This window comes from Mycena indigotica (genome assembly GCF_014461135.1).
Source record: "Mycena indigotica strain 171206Taipei chromosome Unknown Mind.scaff0006, whole genome shotgun sequence".
Lineage (NCBI taxonomy): Eukaryota > Fungi > Basidiomycota > Agaricomycetes > Agaricales > Mycenaceae > Mycena > Mycena indigotica.
Window position 1 is genome coordinate 2,771,822 of NW_023503005.1, and position 19,210 is coordinate 2,791,031.

The 19,210-nt window shown below is 50.0% G+C and overlaps 8 protein-coding genes across 8 annotated transcripts; 4 read left to right on the forward strand and 4 right to left on the reverse strand.

Annotated features, from left to right (window-relative positions):
- Positions 1-36: 36 nt before the first annotated feature.
- On the reverse strand, positions 37-3,001 carry MIND_00733400 (Pkinase-domain-containing protein; the record flags this gene model as incomplete). Its single annotated transcript, XM_037364035.1, has 7 exons — positions 37-109; positions 155-289; positions 337-531; positions 582-930; positions 979-1,627; positions 1,676-2,162; positions 2,211-3,001. 7 exons carry the CDS (start codon positions 2,999-3,001, stop codon positions 37-39), a joined length of 2,679 nt encoding a protein of 892 aa, XP_037219679.1.
- Positions 3,002-3,388: 387 nt separating this feature from the next.
- Positions 3,389-4,876, forward strand: MIND_00733500 (uncharacterized protein; the record flags this gene model as incomplete). Its single annotated transcript, XM_037364036.1, has 2 exons — positions 3,389-3,986; positions 4,032-4,876. 2 exons carry the CDS (start codon positions 3,389-3,391, stop codon positions 4,874-4,876), a joined length of 1,443 nt encoding a protein of 480 aa, XP_037219680.1.
- Positions 4,877-6,821: 1,945 nt separating this feature from the next.
- On the forward strand, positions 6,822-7,879 carry MIND_00733600 (Protein-serine/threonine kinase; the record flags this gene model as incomplete). The annotated part of the gene is made up of 5 exons (XM_037364037.1): positions 6,822-6,938; positions 6,985-7,197; positions 7,244-7,316; positions 7,367-7,500; positions 7,550-7,879. The coding sequence occupies exons 1-5, from the start codon at positions 6,840-6,842 to the stop codon at positions 7,877-7,879; spliced, it is 849 nt and encodes a 282-aa protein (XP_037219681.1). The 5' UTR covers positions 6,822-6,839.
- A 111-nt stretch (positions 7,880-7,990) lies between these two features.
- Positions 7,991-9,265, reverse strand: MIND_00733700 (uncharacterized protein; the record flags this gene model as incomplete). The annotated part of the gene is made up of 5 exons (XM_037364038.1): positions 7,991-8,281; positions 8,325-8,516; positions 8,562-8,741; positions 8,790-8,887; positions 8,932-9,265. 5 exons carry the CDS (start codon positions 9,263-9,265, stop codon positions 7,991-7,993), a joined length of 1,095 nt encoding a protein of 364 aa, XP_037219682.1.
- Positions 9,266-9,417: 152 nt separating this feature from the next.
- MIND_00733800 (Protein-serine/threonine kinase) lies at positions 9,418-11,183 on the forward strand (the record flags this gene model as incomplete). Its single annotated transcript, XM_037364039.1, has 11 exons — positions 9,418-9,567; positions 9,621-9,665; positions 9,713-9,790; positions 9,841-9,876; positions 9,935-9,957; positions 10,012-10,092; positions 10,149-10,481; positions 10,529-10,556; positions 10,605-10,713; positions 10,762-11,093; positions 11,145-11,183. The coding sequence occupies 11 exons, from the start codon at positions 9,418-9,420 to the stop codon at positions 11,181-11,183; spliced, it is 1,254 nt and encodes a 417-aa protein (XP_037219683.1).
- A 965-nt stretch (positions 11,184-12,148) lies between these two features.
- Positions 12,149-14,421, forward strand: MIND_00733900 (Kinase-like protein; the record flags this gene model as incomplete). Its single annotated transcript, XM_037364040.1, has 16 exons — positions 12,149-12,265; positions 12,311-12,387; positions 12,438-12,585; positions 12,635-12,718; positions 12,768-12,851; positions 12,898-12,949; positions 12,994-13,134; positions 13,187-13,313; positions 13,356-13,688; positions 13,740-13,862; positions 13,913-13,963; positions 14,013-14,026; positions 14,072-14,126; positions 14,178-14,195; positions 14,244-14,333; positions 14,379-14,421. The coding sequence occupies 16 exons, from the start codon at positions 12,149-12,151 to the stop codon at positions 14,419-14,421; spliced, it is 1,557 nt and encodes a 518-aa protein (XP_037219684.1).
- A 103-nt stretch (positions 14,422-14,524) lies between these two features.
- On the reverse strand, positions 14,525-18,159 carry MIND_00734000 (PX-domain-containing protein; the record flags this gene model as incomplete). Its single annotated transcript, XM_037364041.1, has 11 exons — positions 14,525-14,563; positions 14,614-15,611; positions 15,659-15,809; positions 15,858-16,117; positions 16,169-16,323; positions 16,367-16,421; positions 16,467-16,612; positions 16,661-16,757; positions 16,804-17,254; positions 17,307-17,393; positions 17,443-18,159. The coding sequence occupies 11 exons, from the start codon at positions 18,157-18,159 to the stop codon at positions 14,525-14,527; spliced, it is 3,156 nt and encodes a 1,051-aa protein (XP_037219685.1).
- A 518-nt stretch (positions 18,160-18,677) lies between these two features.
- MIND_00734100 (uncharacterized protein) lies at positions 18,678-19,200 on the reverse strand (the record flags this gene model as incomplete). Its single annotated transcript, XM_037364042.1, has 4 exons — positions 18,678-18,713; positions 18,766-18,857; positions 18,906-18,951; positions 18,997-19,200. 4 exons carry the CDS (start codon positions 19,198-19,200, stop codon positions 18,678-18,680), a joined length of 378 nt encoding a protein of 125 aa, XP_037219686.1.
- Positions 19,201-19,210: the final 10 nt, after the last annotated feature.

The window sequence follows — 19,210 nt, forward strand, 5'->3', positions numbered from 1 at the left end:
AATTGAGCTTTGCTGGGGGACTGCGCGAACAAGTGGTCATTCTTTCTTCTTCTTTTTCGCCTTTTTTGTCTCTAGTTCGTGCCATTCGCCATGCAGAAGGGTCGCCAATCTAAGCGAGATGTTATCAGATCTTGATGCTATGGGACGGACATACCCAGTCGGGGCCATTGCTGGCGGCTCTTCTTGAGTAAAATATGGCGCGTCCAATGCTTGAACCGCAGTTGCCCTAGTCGCAGGATCATAAAATAACAGTCTTTCTGCGAGATCTAGAGCGGCTGGAGACATCCATCTAAAAGCATGGTCAATATCTATCTGTGTGGCGTTTCTATGACTAACTTGCGGAACATTTCACGGAAGTGATTGGGAATCTCCTCACGTGGCTTAACGAGTTCGTACCAAGGTAGATTGACGATGTCTGGCCAACGCTCGACAGTCGGTGTGCCAAAAACACGGTAAATCGTGTCAAGCTGATGGATTTCGTCATTGCCTTGGAAGACGGGCTTCTTCGTGAACAGTTCCAGCATGATGCACCTGCAAAGAATAAGCCGCGTGAAGACGAGAAGATAAACTAAAATGAGTACCCAGCACTCCACATGTCTACTTCAGGACCATAGACAGTTGCACCTAACAGCAATTCTGGTGGACGATACCACAAGGTGATGACTCGATTCGTGTAATCGCTCCGTCGGCGCTTCTGGTAGAACCGCGCAAGTCCAAAATCTGCCAACTTAAGTTCCCCTCGGTTGTTGAGGAGAATATTAGAGCCTTTGATGTCACGATGGATGACGCCCTTGTGGTGCAGATAGGCAAGACCCGCAAGCATTTGGCGGCAAAGTGACTTGAGGTGGGCGTCCGTGAAGCTAAATTGGGTTTGTGACAGAACCCCAGTAAGGTCGTGTTCCATGTACTCGAATACCATGTAAACCGACCCTGGTGGCAGTGGTGAATTATTGAGAACAACATCGTGCTTTTACTTACCATTGGAAACCATCATCTCAAATAGACGGACAACGTTTTCGTGACGCAGGGATTGCAACAGCTTTATCTCCCTCATCGCGGTGACTGGGAAGCCCTCTTTTTCCGACTCCATCCGTATCCTCTTCAAAGCAACGAAGAGACGGGTGATGGTATTTTGAGCCTTGTAGACCTTGCCAAAGGTGCCCTCGCCAACATGATTCATAATGGCGTACAATTCTGCTCTTGGGCGAGTTGATGGGGTCGATGTCCTCGTCTCATTGGTGTCGGCAACAGCCTGCTGCGACGGCGGGACAGGGGCGTCCGGATTTTCCTCTTCATCCATGACGATGGATGAGGCACGCGAATGAGACATATTTGGAGAGCGGGGTCCAGCAGACGGAATTACTTCGGTCTGCTCAGTGACAGTTGGTTGAGCCGACAAGTCCAAATCATCATCGTCCCCAGGAAAAAATTTGCGGAGAGAAGAGCTGTTCTGTCCTATAGGTTTGAATCCGCCCTTCCTGTTCGATGAGATGGGTTGGGAGAATGATGTCCTTGAGAATTCGGGTAAATATTGGAGGGGATTGATGGCATTGGGAATGATGCTTGGGGGAGGCATGGATTGAGCGTCATTGTCGTAGCCTGGCGGCGGCTCAGATGGATAGATAGTCTATGTCGCTGGCGGTGAGCAATAAGTGAATGTTTAGAGTAGACTTACATCATTGACAGGCTCCGCACCATTCCTATCCTCCAAGTGCTCATCCACTCGACGTTCTGCTGAATCATCATATGAAGGTGCATTGGAAGGCGTTGCAGACTTTGAAGGTAGACGATAAGAACGTTTCGCATCTGACCTTGGGCTACGGCTTCTGCTTCTCCTAGTACCGAGACTTGAAGTGGGGGATGGGATTCTTGGCGGAGGCGCAAATTCGTTTTGTCGCTGATATGACTCTCTGGCAAGAGCTGCCTTCCTCTGATTTGGTACCCAGCCCATATTCTCATGATCATACGACGACGGCACTGGCTCTCGTTTTTGCTTTTTCAGGGCTGGAGATGGCGATCGAGTTCGACCACGGGAAGATCGTCGAGAGTAATAAGATTCTGCAGGCGAGCGGGAAGGTGACCGGACGGGAGACATGGAGCGGTTATGTTTACGAGAGGGTAGTGGAGCTCGTTCTGACTCTTGGTACCCTCGTCGAGACCAACTAGGAGAGAATATCAATTGGGCGGCAAGAAAAAGGCAGAAAACTCACTTGTTGGGACTTGACTCCTCTTGCCATTCTCGTTGAGGTTTGTTGTTAGTATATCGATTATTATGAGTGTTTCCTCCACGCCGGGATGTAGGGGACTGCTTGTAGTGGTTGTGGTTGGTGGTGTCTTCGCGGTGAAAAGATTGATTCTGGCCTCGATGATTCTGCTGGTGGTCGCTCGAAGTTGAAGGCTGCCAACCCGGTGCTGGTTCCCATGCCCGCTCGTCTGAAATTGATTTTTGGGGAGGCGACCAAGGGTCATAATTGCCCGAGCCTCTGGAAGAGCGGTTTGACCAGTCTCGTCGCTCGTCAACAACTGGTGGACGGTCTGACTGTCTTTTGTAATATCCTCCTCGATTGTCCCACCGCTCTTGGTGACCATTCCGGTGATCATGGGCTGGCCAAGAGGCTTGCTCGCCATAATGTGGGGGGTAGTCCGACTCGTAACGTCCCCACTCTCTTTCCGAAGTTGGCGCCGGCCACGATGCTGGCTCGCGAGTGCCTGCCAGCTCATATCCTTCCCTTCTCTCTCGATAATACTCATCATCATAGTCCTTAGGACGCCAATTTGAGTCACGATGCCCTCTAGATGACGAAGATGAGGGTCCAGGGTAGGAGCCCTTTTCTGTCTGCAAGGAAGAGTCATGTCGACGATAATTAGAGGAGGAATGTCTGTATTCGCGTGGATATTGTTCGTCATCTTCTCTTGACGGTATGGGTTCATTATCTGGTTCCGCATGGTGGTGGTGGTTGTTGTGGTGGTGGTGGTGACGGCGTCTGTGGTGAGAGGGCATACTGTCCCTAGAAAACGAGTGAGTGTGAAGCGGCGACTGAGAATAAGTAGACCGTTTAACCTTTTTCTTCAAGGTAGAACAAGGATTGTAACAAGCCGCTAACTTGGTTGAAGTTGAACAAGTCTGCAATGCCCTAGTTTTGAGCCCTTCCACGCACCCCGACGCGACTACTGAGTTGTCGAAATCTGAGACGCGTGCGTGACAAAACTAATTTTTGATTTCCAGAGGACCGTCATGTCGGCGACGCTCCTCTCTCCACCTTCCTCCATTTTACTGCCTAGCAGGCCATCAACAAACAGCCTTTCCTCTGCTACGAGTAGCACATCATCCAACTCTTCTTCAAGTGCATCGACTGCATCCACAAATACTTCTGCTAGTACTTCCACAATGAACGAAGCTCCACATCGACGCAAAATTCGGTTTGCACCACTTCCAGACCCTCGTCGGACAGTATCACCGGCTCTAGATGGCGCTGAAATAGCCCTTCCAGACTCACCCGAGCAAACGACAGTTCAATTGCCGCGAAGCCCTCTTCCACTACCTTCACCTGCTGCTTCCCCTGCAGCCAAAACAACTCCACTACCATCCGTACCACCCTCATCTTTTTCCAAGCCCTCCTCCACATGGCCCAAGAGCCTATTACGCTCGTTCCGGAAAGGCAACACCCCTGCGTCCTCAACCGACAGTCTCACACCTACTCCTTCACTTGATACTACGCCAGATGTACCATCTCTCCAGCGCTGGTCGTCTGGTACGAGTGCTACTATCATAGGCTCTCCCCTTGCACGGACACAAAGCCAAACTAGTACCAGCTCCAAGCGGTCAGGGCGGAGTCGTTCGATATTCAGCATCGGAAGCGGTGACAAGAGGAAGCCCAGGACGGGTAGTGTTCCTCCACCACTGAATCCATTTTCAAACTCTGTGGGAACGAAACGTGGAACTCGCATGTTGAATGGACGAGTGTATGGCTCACGCAATGCTGACGGTCTGCGGTCCCCCTTTGCTGTTTGTTACGACTCACGAGATTTAGGCACTCACAATCCATTCGGCAATGCACGCGATGATGATCCCGAGTTTGTTGAGTGGGGTTACGGTGGGATGGGCTCAGTGCGTCATGGGGTCGGCAGTTCTGCTTGGAAGAGCGTCCAAGCCGGTGGAGCCAAAACAAATGGCTCTTCAACTAAAGGAGAGGTATATGTCGGCATGGGGGTGGTCGGCGACGGCGACGAAGATGATGACGATGGAACTGGAATGGGCTGGGTGCGCCGAAGGAGAGAGGCGAGAGAACGAGAGGCTAGGGAGCGAGAAGAAAAAGAAAAACAGGCGCAAGAAAAAGATCAAGTTTCCAATGCTGAAGGAGAGCGCAGTAGCGGCTCAATGGAGGAAGATGGACTTGCAACACCCACAGCAACAGAGCCAAGAAGCACACTTGCTCCAGCTGCCTCTGACATTTCTACGCCGCTCGCTACTCCGATGGCCCCTCACAATTCATCTTCACTAGCTGGCACGCCAACACTAGAGGGAGAACATGATTTACGTGCAGTCACCCTGCCGGCTGGATTCCGTGGCCATCACCATTCGCATTCGCACAGCCATGGCCATCACAGGAGCAGTTCCAATGCTCTCAATGGGATCGGATCGCCTGGTGTGCATGTCACAGCAGCAGAAAACCGGCCAGAAGCTGCGCCAACTCCAAGTTCCGGCTCGGATTCGGAATCTGACTCTGACTCTGACGAGGATGATGATGAATCCAAAGAAAACAAAACGACCGAAGACGAAGATGACGATTACGAAGAAGACACGGACGAAGAACAGAACCAGCGTGTAACAGCTCTGGGAGCCGGAGTTGAGAAGATAAGTCGGCACAAGGAGTAACTATACCCCCCCACCTATTTTATTCATACCTCACACAAGTAGCTTACATTTCTTACTGTATCAAATGCTCTCTAGTTTCTCTTTGGGATTATAGGTCGCTTATCACTATTCTTTCAGTATATTTCCATCTATGTACCATAATGCTTGGATGAACAGCTCCAAAGATCTCGTGATCGTGAATTCCTTGGATGATGTAAGCGACCGCGCTTGAACTGGGACAAAATGGGCTGAACAAACGCGCCGCCTCAAGGACTCAATTCTTGCCTACTCCCCCGCTCAACCATATTGAACGGATGGTAATATCAGCCCGGACTCCTGCAGCGATTCAGCAGCATGTTTTTATGGCTTCAAGTGCCTTCCTTCATTTATGACGGAGACCAGACCAATGGATCTTTCAGTTCGAAACGCCTTTCGTCGACCTTGTCCACGATAGAAACGCCAGATTCATCACAGCTGACGGGGGTCAACCAGTCAGAGTAGTCTCAGGCCTTCGCCGTGATGCTACTGCTGACGCCTCAATTCGACGGCCAGCTCACTCCGCGTGGCCCACCAATGTCTCAAGTGAGATTGATCGTCACCGTCTCGTTTCACTATATCGAAGAGGTCCACTGTCATTTTTAACAAACGCTGCTGGCTTTGGTACTCGTCGAGTCTAGGATGTACAAGTATTGGTGGTGTCAAAGGCGGAGGAGTTGCGTTTGCTCTCAAAGGTCTGGCATTAACATCTGATCTTACTACGCCCAGATTTCTGGCGAAGAGCAGCTCCCCGTGGCGACATTCGTAGTACTGGTCAGAAACTGGCACCACATTGTCAACCTTGGTTCGAAGTTCTCACATGCGAACAGACGAAAACGCCACAAATTGTTGTGAGTCCGACATTTAATTCTACGCGTCCCACAAGTTGCTTACTCTAGCAAAGCGGTGGAGTGATTTGCTTGACTTGTACTTGTGAGTACTCTCTGGGCCTTGCCTAGAAGAAGTCGGGACTGGCAAGATGTACCATACCTCCATGCTCGTCCAAATGAAGTGCTTGATTGGGTTGCCACACCATTACTCACGGTACCGATTGAGACAATGTCTTGGTTGCACTCACGGATCAGGCGGAGTGCGAGCGGAGTAAGTCATTGTTTCACAGAGCCGACTCACTCTTCCGCCTTAAACGGCCTGGTGCCAGCCATTCTCATTCAAGGGATCTCTCGGGCTCTCCACTGTACGCAATCATTTTTTCTCTTCAATTACTTACTTACATGCCTACAGAACGTGACGATTGGACGTTCCCAGGACGAATACTCGCAAGGTTTAAGCCCTGACCACCACAATGGGAGCAGTAGCGGCAGGCGGGGAGCTGATGGGTCTTTCCACTCGGCGAACTGAATGGCGACCCCGGGTGGAACTGTGATATCATCAGCAGAGACGACTGTGCGCTACATCAAGAAACCTTCCATAGGCCCAACTGGCCGACAAATGGTAGGATGAGTTCATGACGGCCGAACCATGCGCGGAAAGTACTCCGGGAAACGTCCAATTCCAATCGTTGAGTCACAAGATCTTCGTGGGAGGCGGCGTTGGGGGGTTGTCTTTTGTTGATCGCTGAATCATGTATGGTGGAGGTCCTGGTGGAAGATGCGCCCCCTTGACGTGGGCACCGGGCTTGAGCACTAAGCGCGCATCATATGTTTGTAGTAATTTAGCCATCCCAACTGGTTTTAACCTGAGATTAGAATTTGCGTAACCTTGGCCAATCGCCTTACCTACATGTACAAAATCACTCTCCGGCTCAGGCTCGGATTCGGAATCTCGACTCTGACTATGACGAGGATGATGAATCCAAAGAAAACAACGAAGATGACGATGACACAGACGAAGAAGAGAACCAGCGTGTAACAGGGCCGACACAAGGAGTAAATCCCGTGATCGTGAATTCCTTGGATGATGTAAGCGACGCAGCTTGAACTTGAACAAAATGGGATTCACGGGACTGGCTCGATGGACAAACGCGCCGCCTCAAGGACTCAAACTCGTTCAAGAGAACCTGCAGCTTAATCACAATGCCCTGTACAAGGTAGCGTCCTACTAATGGACGCTGATCCTGCTTGAGATTTTTCAAGGGCCAATGGAACCTCTCCATCTCGTTATATCGGTCTACACTTTCTCAAGTGCTCCCTGGTCATCCGGACCGTACAATATTCACTCTGACTATGGACCAAAACGTATTTGTGCTTGTTGACGATCCTGCTGCCCCAAACCGCGCAGATGTGGTCGAAAGTGGTCAAGAAGCCCTCTTTCTCCAAAGGCACCAGCACTATCGTTATACCTTCTTGGTGAAGTATACTTCTCGTAATTTAGCCGCCAATTAACCTGCTTTAGACCCTTCGTCCGCCTTCAGGCCTTGAACAACTTTTAGCCCAACTAAATGCTCGCTGGAAGCCCGTTCGAGAAGGCATCGTGTTCTTCCTTCCCTAAGACACATCGATAACGAAGTCATAACAGTCAACACGCAACGCGGTCAGCCTAGCCAGCAACTCTCAATCGAAGGTCACATTTACGGTATTGGAACGGACTGGATTGTTCGTGTCGGCAATGTAGTCTTACCCGGCGGAGCAATACGGGGTATGGTTCTTGAAGTACTACTATGCCCATCCATTATCCTAACTTTCGACTAATGGACTGCAGGCTGAATACTTGCCATTGCCTGTGCTGCAGTCCCCCAACAAAGATGGGTCGTCGGAAATGTTGTCCAACTTGTTGACATCTATTCTTCCCATGGTGGCCGACGCAAAGACAGTGGCGGTGACTATCAGCGACTCACAATGGGAGGATGTTTTGTGGGACGGTGAAGAGCAGTCAGACGCCACGCCAGCTGAGGAGCAAACAGAAGACGATATTCACGCTTGGGGGAGTGCAGTGCCGCAAAGAACGCATGATTGGATGGGAATTAATCGAGATAGACGAAGCGCTTTTCTGATACTTGGTGGGCTGAGGTCGGAGTCATTACTTGGTTAAGATGATCTATACTATGTTCGAAAGTCGGCGGGGATGTTCACTGGCACCAAACCACAATTATTTTTTTGTTGTAAATTAAAAGAATAGGAGTTAAAATAAGACGTAGTTAGGCTATGCCTCTACGATTACAAAAGGAGCAAGTTTAGCATAGAGCATGTCCATTGAGGTACCGTCTGGTTCCAAAACCAACAGATCTTCATCATCATCATCGCGAGGGTGCGGCCAAACATCCGCTGCTCCAGACATATGCACTACACGAGCACACACGGCATGGAGAGCCAAGAGTCGAGGATCGGGGAGGGACAGGTTTTCCTTAGCATGATTCTGGAAGGTGACTCGGTCGAACACATGCGCGAGGCCACGTAGCAAATTGGGTTCGGCACAGACTATGTCATATGCATTCTGACGTAAATTAGCATAGAGTCACCCAGAAGAAAATGCCAACCTCTTCACCGGCCACCGGTTCAAGGACCAGATTCAATGTGTGAAAGAGTGCGGCAACGTTGGGCTGCATCGAGACGACATTGATAAGGTTGTGGACACCCAACTGATGCAGGCCAGTCACAGAAAATCGATCAACGATGTCCTTCATCCCTAATGACCGTAAAAGTGCCAGAGCAGAAGTCCCACCCATATGCTGAATGATTAAGTAAGTACCAAGGTACTATTAAGTATCTCGCACCTTGCCGTCATCGCGTTCGAAACCATACAGCCTTGCATGGTCGAAAATGCAACAGCCTCGAACAGAGACAGGATAACCATGGCTCTCCTTCATCAGCTCGACGAGGTCAGGAGACGTTTTCAAGGAATCAAGATCGAATCCATTGGAAATGATACACTGAAAATTATCTCGAGCGAGCCACTAAACAACATCAGGCCTACTCTCGTTGCGAAAAGAAGAATTACGCACTGGATCCACGTAAATAGTTGGTTGCGCCTCCAGCATATCGTCGAACGGTTCACGAGAGCTGAACTTGGAGGGAACTGGCGTCAGTTTATAGGTACGAACTAGCGCTGTCAGATAAATCTAGCAGCAGCTCAACGCAACTCACACACTCCAAGGAATGTGACATATTGTTCTCCAAGATCATAGAGAAAGGGGTCACCTGACGCGGAAGATATCTCTTTATCCAGGTGTTGGAGGGGCTGTAAGCCCATGGCGTGTTGCATACGGTGCAGCGAGATATGGAGAAAAGCTAGTACACGAGCCATCACGATGTCACGTTTGGTGTTTTGGCTAGGGGCAGCGGCATGGTCGAGCAGAGCTTGTTTTTCAGCAGAGACAACACGGTTGTACGAGGACAGGAACATAGAGCTAGTCGACGAGGAATCTGGTAGAATGGAGGTATCGAACACATGATTGACGACCGGGAACGTCTTCACCATTGAGAGTCGAGACAGACCAGTGTCACACCAGTAACAACAAAGCGAGATCGCTTTTCGGCCGAATCTAGACCGGTTTCGGCTTTTGCTTCGCGTGACATCCCATAATCAAGTGGACTCCAGCTACTTCGCCCAAGGCATGCGGCTCAGCTTCGATGTTAACACTAGCGAGACCTGCCTCGCATTCTCCCCCTCTAAGCCGGAGTCAAACCACCTTTTTGGCTCAACAACGTCTTTTCTACCAGAATAAGCAGCTCGAGCTTTACGCTGCCAGGGAAGCTAACAGGTTGACTCTTCGTCAATTGGTGCGCGATCTCTTCTTTGTCGCGCCTCCATGTAGTCTCAAACTTCTTTTTAGCTGTTTTTTGGGCGCTCCACCTCCGATGCTGAGCGTCTTATCAAGGTTGTTTTACTACCTGTCCTTGACCACGCTTCGACTTATGTGCTCAGAGTGCAAACTATGTTCGAACAGAACTACCCATACGAATTGCTCATCGACTGCGCGACATGCAGAAACTTCCTTTCATCGTCCGTACTCCCCGACAACTGATTGAGTTTTCTGACTCATTTCACCGAAGGTTGTAGCGCAGGGAGAAGTAGCTAAGGTTTATGAGGTGCCCGCTTGTCTACTCTCCTCCTCTCTCGACTCGCATTCAACCGTTAATCGCCCAGCTCTACTGGTCTGCTTTCGAAAAGTAAGCTGTTGCTGCCCATTTCCTTCGTCTCGAAGTTGTTAACGCCGCTTGAAGATTCAGACGCTATCCTCCGATAACCACTACTGACGAAAACGATGCATTCTGTGGGTTCTTGACCGATATTTTGCGGGAACAGTTGAGTGCTATGTTTTTTTCGGGGAGACTTCAACTGACGTCATCTATTTCTGCAGTTGGGCTGTGATTCCCAACCTCTCCCTTGGTCTCTCCCTTGCTAGCCCACATCTCTCGGCGGATGTTCTTGATTCTTTCATGCGACGAATGCTGATTTCTCGCATTTCTCGACGCGTTCTTGCCGAGCATCACATTGCGCTGTCAAGAATGCATTCAGGCAAGACTTCCACTTACCCAGAACCTCATGTGGGTATCATTTTTACTGCATTGGATGTCAAGCGCTCTCTCGAGAAATGCGCCAATCTTTTACGGAATCAAGGTAAAGGATGGCCGGAGATTGTGGTTGACGGCCATGTCACTACCCGCTTTGCCTATATCAAAGAACACCTGGAGTATGCTCGCCTTCAATTTTGTCGCCAAATGGCTCACATATTCCTAGGTACATTCTCTTTGAGCTCTTGAAAAATGTGTGTGAATCCAACCATCTAATATTCGTATTTTAATCCATGTGCTAGGCGATGCAGGCAACCGCTTTACACCATCGAGGGGCTCCAGGTCTCCCTCCCATCCGAGCGACAGTTTCCTCTGGAGCGAATGACGTTGGAGTCAGAATATCCGATCAAGGTATTTAGCAGTCTTTTCTTGTTCCCTCACCTTTCATTCAAAACCTAGGCGGCGGTCTTGCAACTGTGAAAACTCCTTCCGATCTTTTTTCCTTTTCACATCTTCGGAATGCTGCGCGTCTTGACGACTCTCATATCGATGCGTTGCGTTCCGTTAGCTCAAGTCCTCTTGGAATGCGAGCGACAGTTGACGAACAGGTTGGACGCTGGAAACAAGACTTGATTGACCCCGACCCCGAGGTCCAGGCCGGTGTGGGACATACTAAGATTGGAATCGGTCTCCCTATGAGTAATATTTTCGCTACCTACTTTGGAGGCTCGCTGGAGCTTGTAACAATGAACGGATGGGGGACTGATGTCTATCTAAGACTCCCGAAGTTGGTAAGCGGTACCTTCCTTGTTGACGATTTTATTCGCTCATAATTTTTACAGGGCACAAATTTAGAAACCCTGGAAGGAAGCGAATTGTAGCCGTTCCTACACCTAATTATAAGGACAAAAGTGACCTTCTCTGATTGCTATAAGCCTGGTTGTTCTTCCTGGACCTAGCAAAAATGACCCATTGCATAAACCTGCATGATTTTCCTCCTGTTCATTCCAGTTGACGACTCGCAGGCTGATGTTCTCCCGCTAGAGGTGCTTCTATCTTTGCCGAAACGGTCCGGCTACAGCTGTCCGCGTGCTATCCTGGTATAGGCGCTCAATGGCAGACCTGATTCGACAGCTGTGAAGCTCTTTCTCAGCACTCATCCGCTGCAACGAAGAGGGAGGGCATGGATGACTCCCCTCCACCAGCTTACTCAGAGGAGTATCATGGTCACACTCGTTCACAATTTGCCAAGCACCCCGGCGGAAAACTGCCCACTTCGGCTCCAAGGCCCCTTCCTCCCGTACCCAAGCAAGGACCTTCGCCAAAACACACTGCAGTACTACCTCTTCGCATCCACAAGAAACCATCGTCTGTGTGGGAGCAGCCTGTCCCAAACAAGTCAGATTCCGTACAGTCAAGACCAACCTTCCGTGAATCTGACTTGTCACCATATCATGATCCACCACCAACTCGTCATTATATGCCCCAGCCTTCGCCTTATTTTAGTCCACCGAAGCGGGAGGCCACGCCCGTAGTCGATCCAAATGCTTTCTACAAGTGCGTTGAGCCGACAGCAGGTCAAATTGGCTGACAATGAAATTAGCTCTGCCGTTTCCGCTTATCTACCACCATCACCTCAGCCAACGTGAGGGGGGGGTTTCGTTGGCTTAATCCCAAACTAAACAGTCTCTCTTAGTAATCCGATCCAGCGACCCCCGAAACCTACACAACGCGTCCGCTGGGCTTAGTTTTCTTGTTGTATCTTAGTAGTCTTCTTGTATTCACGTGATCCCGCACCCTTCCTTCCGCTCCGAGTCGTAGTGCTTTCCAAAAATTCTCCGCGGCCATGTCGACACCTCGAAACGGTTCTGTTCGCAGCTCAGGGTCGTCAACGCCGACGATGACAGCGTCTAATTCCCGCCAGCAACAGCAACAGCAGCCCACAACCCCTTCTTCAGAGAATGTAAGACTAGCATTCAGCGACGAAGAGTATATTCTCATAATATAGTCGGACTACGTGTACTTCAATCGCAGCACCGCAGATTTCTCCTCTGAGGTCCTGCCACGGGCCAAAGGGGCTCAAATGTTTGCTCATATGTCGCTTCAGTGCGTGTCGCTTGACGCCTGGCTTTCAGGAAACTCGAGCACTACTATAAAGTCGCAGTAGACTCCGCCATTGAACGTAATACCCGACGCGTAGAGCTGGAACGGAGTTTACAGAATGCGACCATGTCTGATGAGCGCAAGCAGCGACAATTGCAGCAGCTGGGCAAGAAGGAATCGGTGCGCTGCCTTGCACCCGATTTGACTGACCTCATCAATCATCCTCTAGACCTTCCTACGGCTTCGTCGCACAAAGCTAGGGTTGGATGACTTCCGGACAGTTAAGGTGATCGGGAAAGGTGCTTTCGGGGAGGTGCGTTGACAACACATTGTGCTTGGTACTTCCTAATGCCGCTCTTCAGGTCCGCCTTGTCCAGAAGACCGACACCGGTAAAATATACGCCATGAAGCTGCTTCGCAAGGATGAGATGTTGAAGAAAGACCAAGTTAGCTGATTCACCACTCATTACCCTGAGACTTATGCTTCCTCAGTTGGCTCACGTTCGCGCTGAGCGCGATGTCCTTGCGGAATCAGTCTCGGAATGTTGGTTGCTAGCCTTTGAGTTGCGCGTCTTCTCACTGGAACAGGGATTGTGCAGCTGTACTACTCCTTTCAAGACCCCGTACACCTCTACTTGGTCATGGAATTCCTCCCTGGTGGCGACCTCATGACAATGTTGATCAAGTACGACACCTTTTCTGAAGATGTCACCCGGTTTTATATGGCTGGTCCGCGCCACGCTTGTAGCCTGTTTCGCTTCTCTACTGATCAAGCTCACAGAATGTGTGCTTGCTATCGATGCAGTTCATCAGCTCGGTTTCATCCATCGGTTAGAAAGTGTTGCTTGTCGTGAGGATGTTACCCATTTTCTTATAGCGACATCAAACCGGACAACATCCTCATGCAAGTGACGCTCCTCGCCCGTCGACATGTTATTGACTTTTCGCAGTGATAAAAACGGCCACGTAAAACTAAGTGACTTCGGATTGTCAACCGGCTTCCATAAGCAACACGATTCAAACTACTACCAGCGATTGCTAGAATCTGCCAACAATACTCAAGCTGGGGCCCAACCGTCCAGAAACAGTGTCATGGTCAACTCAATCAACCTCACGATGACAAATGAGCAAATCCAAACATGGAAAGCCAACAGACGCAAACTTGCGTATTCGACCGTTGGAACTCCGGATTACATCGCGCCCGAAATCTTCCAACAGCGAGGATACGGAAAAGAATGTGACTGGTGGTCTCTTGGTGCCATTTGCTTTGAATGTCTTGTAGGGTGAGTTCATTTCTGTTTCTTCCTCTACCATCGCTCAATACAACTCAACAGATACCCGCCATTCTGCTCCGAGTCGACGCATGATACCTACCAAAAAATCATGACATGGCAACAGCACCTTGTATTCCCAGACGACGTCCACCTGAGTAAACAAGCTCAAGACTTCATTTGCCGGTTAGTTTTGCTGACGCTTAATGGTGAGCTCGATGCTGAGAATGTCACAGTCTCATCACCTCCGCTGATCGAAGGATGAACATCCAACAAATCAAGCATCAGTTCGTCGTCTCCAAACTATTCTTGACGCATTGCTGACATGTTGAAAAGCCCCTTTTTCTACGGTTCGATTTGCCTCGAAACTACAGTATAAAGCTCATCGCTGCCAGGTGTTGACTGGCCCACAATCAGAAGTATCGATGCACCATTCGTGCCTCACCTCAGGTATTGCCTCTCAGACCTCGCTCCTTGCTGGAAATTGACTGGCTTTTACAGGTCGATCACGGACACATCGTTTGTTTTTGCCTCTCTTACCATCTGGTCACTGAAAAAGCTCTTCAGGTATTTCCCGGTGGAGCAACTCGAGCAACCGACAGAGGATCTGCCCTCCGACTCTGGGGGTTCGGCCAACAAGGATCTCGCTTTTCTTGGGTTCGCCTTAGAAACCTCTGTTTCGATTCCTCTAACGCGACTCAGATATACCTTCAAGCGTTTCTCTATATCATCCCATGCTATGTAGGGTTCAAGCGTTTCTTAGATGCTCATTTAGAGGGTGCTGTATTTGTACACGATCGTCTTTTCTTGCAATTAATGGCTACAAACAATGGGGGTTATTCGTACAGTTAGTTGGTCCTTTGTCGGGGAGCTAAATGTGGGCGCATCTGGGGACACAATTTTCAGTCATGTGCCACGAGGGACTGTCACGACGTACCATTTCCTTGAAGATGGATAATAATTGTGGAATGTGTTCTAGTTCTGGAGGTTTGACCACTTCATTGCGTCGCTTCCTTGCCTTCCGCTTTGGCGGCAATGGTTTGGTGGGAGGAGGAGCTGGCGGCGGTGCAAATTGATGAGCAGGAGACATCGGAGAAGGACTGGCAGGCAATGGCTTATTCATCGCTGCGACGAGTGATTTCGGAAGAGGAGGGACTGGCGGAGAGTCCTCGCTGCGCCGCACCTGACCAAACTGTTCTCTCAAAAACGTCAATGAGCGTGAACTCTTGAGCGACAGTGACCGCTGCCGGCCAGGCTGCTGAGGAGGTGTGGGTGTTGGTGCCTGATTGCGAGGGCGGGCAGACATTGGTGAAGACACAGGTGCCTGTGGCAGTGCCTTCAATCGCTGCGGTGTTGGCCGTGGTGTTGCGACTGGTGTCTTATCAGTCGCAGTATCTTCTTCATCGCTGCTCTCCTCGCTGCTCTCATCACTATCTTCTGATGAGGTTTCATCCTCGCTTGACTCGTCACTTTCCTCCTCGTCGGTCTCTTCGGCAGCAAGATCAACAGCATCACCAGAGATCAGTTCGCCGAAGTTTATTTCCTGTGCGACCCCATCTACCAGAGCCTTGGTGGCCTCATCCTCGGCGTCGGCATCGCTCTGCAATTTGCCTGCCTTGGTCCGACCAAACCGTCTGCGCAGCTTGTCTTCATAGAGGACCTTGAGCTTGTAGTGGTAAAGCGCAACTTGATCAACTTCGGCCAATATCTTTTGGCGTTCCGGGCCAGTATGGGGAAGGAGGAATTCAAGGCTGACTGGGCCACCGAGGCCCTCACGGACAACAGTGAGAAAGAGCTCGATCCATCGCATGAGACTGTCAAATAGCCCTTCGCCCTTGGAGTGCACTTTGTGGACAAAGTGGTAAAACGACTGTTCGTGGCGCTCGACAAGATTAACGAAAGCTTGGACTGTCCGGTGTGGATCCTCTTGAGAAACTGTCAATGAATCAGCCATCGAGGGCAGTCGAGTGACGTCCACTGACGATCTTCGCTTTGCTCAACGGTTTTGATTAGATCATTGATGAAGCTTTGCAGATCGCCCAATGAGTCTGCGATGCTGGCTGCTCGATAGACCTGGGCGAGAGGAGTGTAAAAAATAGTGATAATGTCTTTCAGCAACTCGGATGTCGAGCCCTGTGTTACTCAAGTTAGATACCTGTGGCCAGAACTAATGGACGTTACCTCGAAAAGTAGTTCAATCAGTTGCTCTCGGTCTCTCAGTCTTGAATAAAGATTAGCTAGAACCTTGAGATCCTCAAAGAGCCATCCATCCTCATCCTGAGGCCCATCGTCGTCGTCAGAGTCGACTAGGGTTTCGCGATGTCTCAGATAGACTTGATGGGCGCGATGTCCTTTAGCAACTCGGTGCATTTGTGCTCGTGACAGGAAAGGCGGGTCAGCTGCGCGCAGTACTATGGTGATCAAGTCCATGTTTTCTGCCGCTAAAAAAGGGTCCTGGTTCAGTATTATGTAACGCGGTCGAGATAGCTTACCTGCATCAGCTCTTAGCATATCCTGAATTTCGCGGGGAGCATAAACAAACTGTCGAATTTTCTCGCAGATCATTGGGTCATCAACTTTAGCTTTGACCGCTTCAATTTCTTCCTCCAGAGCACGGACTTCTTCTGTTAACGAACCAGTGAACATTCTGCAAGAATAAGAAATGGATTACAAGTTCACACGTGGCTCACCGTTGCAGTAAACTGCGACCACCAAACGGCTGAGCGAGAAAAAGGTCCAATACACCTGCATACAAGGTCACTCGGGTCAACAGGACAGTTGTTCGCGTACTTCTAATCATCGCAATGGGGTTGCTTATCCTCATTGCTGCTTTCAGCAGAAGGTATGGCATAAGACCGTGTATGCGCTTGAGGCTCGAGAATGTCTCCGATGCACTGTCCGAAGCGACAAAAGTGTGGAATATGGTGGAAGCCAGACTGTCAATGTTCTAAGTGGGGCTATTTCTATAGAAGCATGCTACTCACGACATTCTGGCCCACTCTAAGACTGCCCTGTAGTTAGGAGGCAAGTCCCGGACATTTGGTGTCACCTTCACGGTCGCAAATATTTGTGTCAAGCCGTCTTTGCACCATTGAGTTTCTGTGATACTTGAATCATACTCACACACCTTTGCCCATGATATCACCTCTAACACTTTTCACTGCCTCGCGCAGCCCATCAACACGACTGGCAATTTCCCGAGCGAATTGTTTCCTCCCATCGTCCCTGACTCTGTCAGCTTCTTCTCTCCGGACTGCATCCTCAACCTCGTCACGATTAAGGGTAGTTGGGCCGGAGAGTAGAAAAGAACGCAAAACTGGTGAAGAGGCGATGGTGTAGTTGGCGAGTAGGCCGTGCAGATAGGCTCTGAGAGTGAGACGGTTCTTTTCCCGCGCCATCCGGGAGTTCTGATGAGCTTGCGTCTGTGGCTGGGGCGAACTAGGGCCATCCCATGTTGATTGACGGGACAGAGTGGGAGCAGGACTAAGGGGAGACGCAGCAGAGGCTGGGGCGCTGACAGTTGTCCTGTCTTTCACTGGAGGTGATCGAATATCTTCCGCTGGATGTGCTTTGCGAAGCTGTCGAGTTATATCAGCAGAAGACTGAGCACCAGAACTAACTGCAACGCACTTCCAACGCCAGTGCCCGAAAGTCTCCATATCTGCGAGAAACAAAGACATCTGGAAAATTTGAACGTCGAGTCCGGACGATAAATTCCTATTGTGGGTTGTAGCATGGTACAAAACACTGAGATTGTCAATCTAACCTCGTGTACTCGACTCCTCACGCGGCCCTTGTCCACCACAGCGCGCACACTGACAATGTTGACTTCAAAATAGTCCTTGACTGTTTCCGCCATTTTGGCTTGTCTCTTGGCGGCGGCCGCTTCTAGCCGATCCAGGTCAGCTTGAGATAATCGGACAACCTCTTCTGGCTCAGCAAGCTTGGTTGCGGCACTAAAGAAGAGTGAGAGATTGCGTTCTGCCTTTGCGAGAAGTCTGAGCCGCAATGCCTGCTCTGTTTCTGACCCATCGTCAAAAACCGATGTCGGTGAGATGTTTCGGGATAGAGCTGATCCAACGAATGGCTGGAGCTTCTCGGCGTAGAAGTCTTTTGGGGCAGACGCCATGAACGGGAAGGTGAGTACAAACTGGCGAAAGATATATCGGAGAAAAGGAAGGTCGAGCATTGGTGCATTTTTCGGTGGTGAGGCAAATGGCGGGCCTAGGTATGAGAGGGTTGAGACATTATTCGATGTGGGTGATGTAATGGCGTCCAATTCCTGGTTGAATTGAAGCTGGATTAACGATTTCTTTAGATAGTGGGCGCGTAGGGGAGTCAGGTCTATCGTGGAAGGCGGTTGTTCTGTTGTCGGGGATGAAACGAGTGTCGCTACATCTTCATTGGGAGGTTCGTGTGGAATCGACCGTGTTGGCCTTCGAGGTCGGGGAGAGGCAGGCTGGTCAGCTTGGACATCGTTCATGCTGAGCTGAGCGCAGTGATTACATGTGACGTAATGTCAATTGCAGGATCGGCACAGCATTTCCGATTCGGAAACCCTGCCTTTGATCTCATCAGTTGATTAGATTGTGCATTTGCGCAGAAAGCTACTTCGAAGTCCAACCCGAATCAGCAAAAAAGCGGCATTCAGGAAGCGACAATATGTTATCTGGGCAAAACCATAATTCTCCGCCTTTCCCCGAATTTTGTACCGCCATTTTCGTAGCGAGAATCGATCCCCAAATCTCAAAAAGACGAATGCTTTAATTCGTAACTAGGGTCAATTAAGTCCGTCTCATAGCATCAGAGGTATCTGTAGTTGATACGCGTGGTGGAGCCCGGACAGGTGCCAAGGGTGAGTAGACTGGCCAGAATTGGTCAAATGAGCCGGCAGTATGAACGACCGTTGCTTACTGGCTTCGCCTCGATATGTGAATCCTTCTTCGTCCAATAAGCGTCTCAATTTCGCTCCGACCTTTCGGATACCTTCTCTGCACTCCTCTAGGCCCCGCCAAGTCCCAATAACCGACCAGCACTCTGCATCGAAGTTATCGTACCAATTTTCCAGGAAAGTTGTGAATGAACATACCTGAGCATGCCTAACAAAGTGAGGCAAGAAGAAGACACAAGGGCCGACTCGTACCTTGGAAGCCGCGTTGAAAGTATCAACTTCCAGTTCATCTCATTGAGTTCAATTTTAGAGTCAGAGTTAAATGATACGAAGCTAACCTCGGGCATGCAGCGCGACGAGTAGATCAACGAGTTGGTTAAGACCCTACTAAATTTTAGAGGCGTTCAGGTATTCGCCACCGAAATTCACCGTAAACCATGTTTGTGAGCCACGGGTCATCTCATTTGTGCTGGTGTCCGTGATCAGAAAACTGGCACAGAGACTGAGAGCAGTTCTAACGACTGCTTGATCAAGACCCCCTTCTTTCGAGCCGGTTTTGACTGCTTGAAGTACGAAATGAGAGTAATCTGTGGGTTGTGCCACGGAGGGAGTTGATTGCGGCAAGTCAGCCATGGAGGTTAGG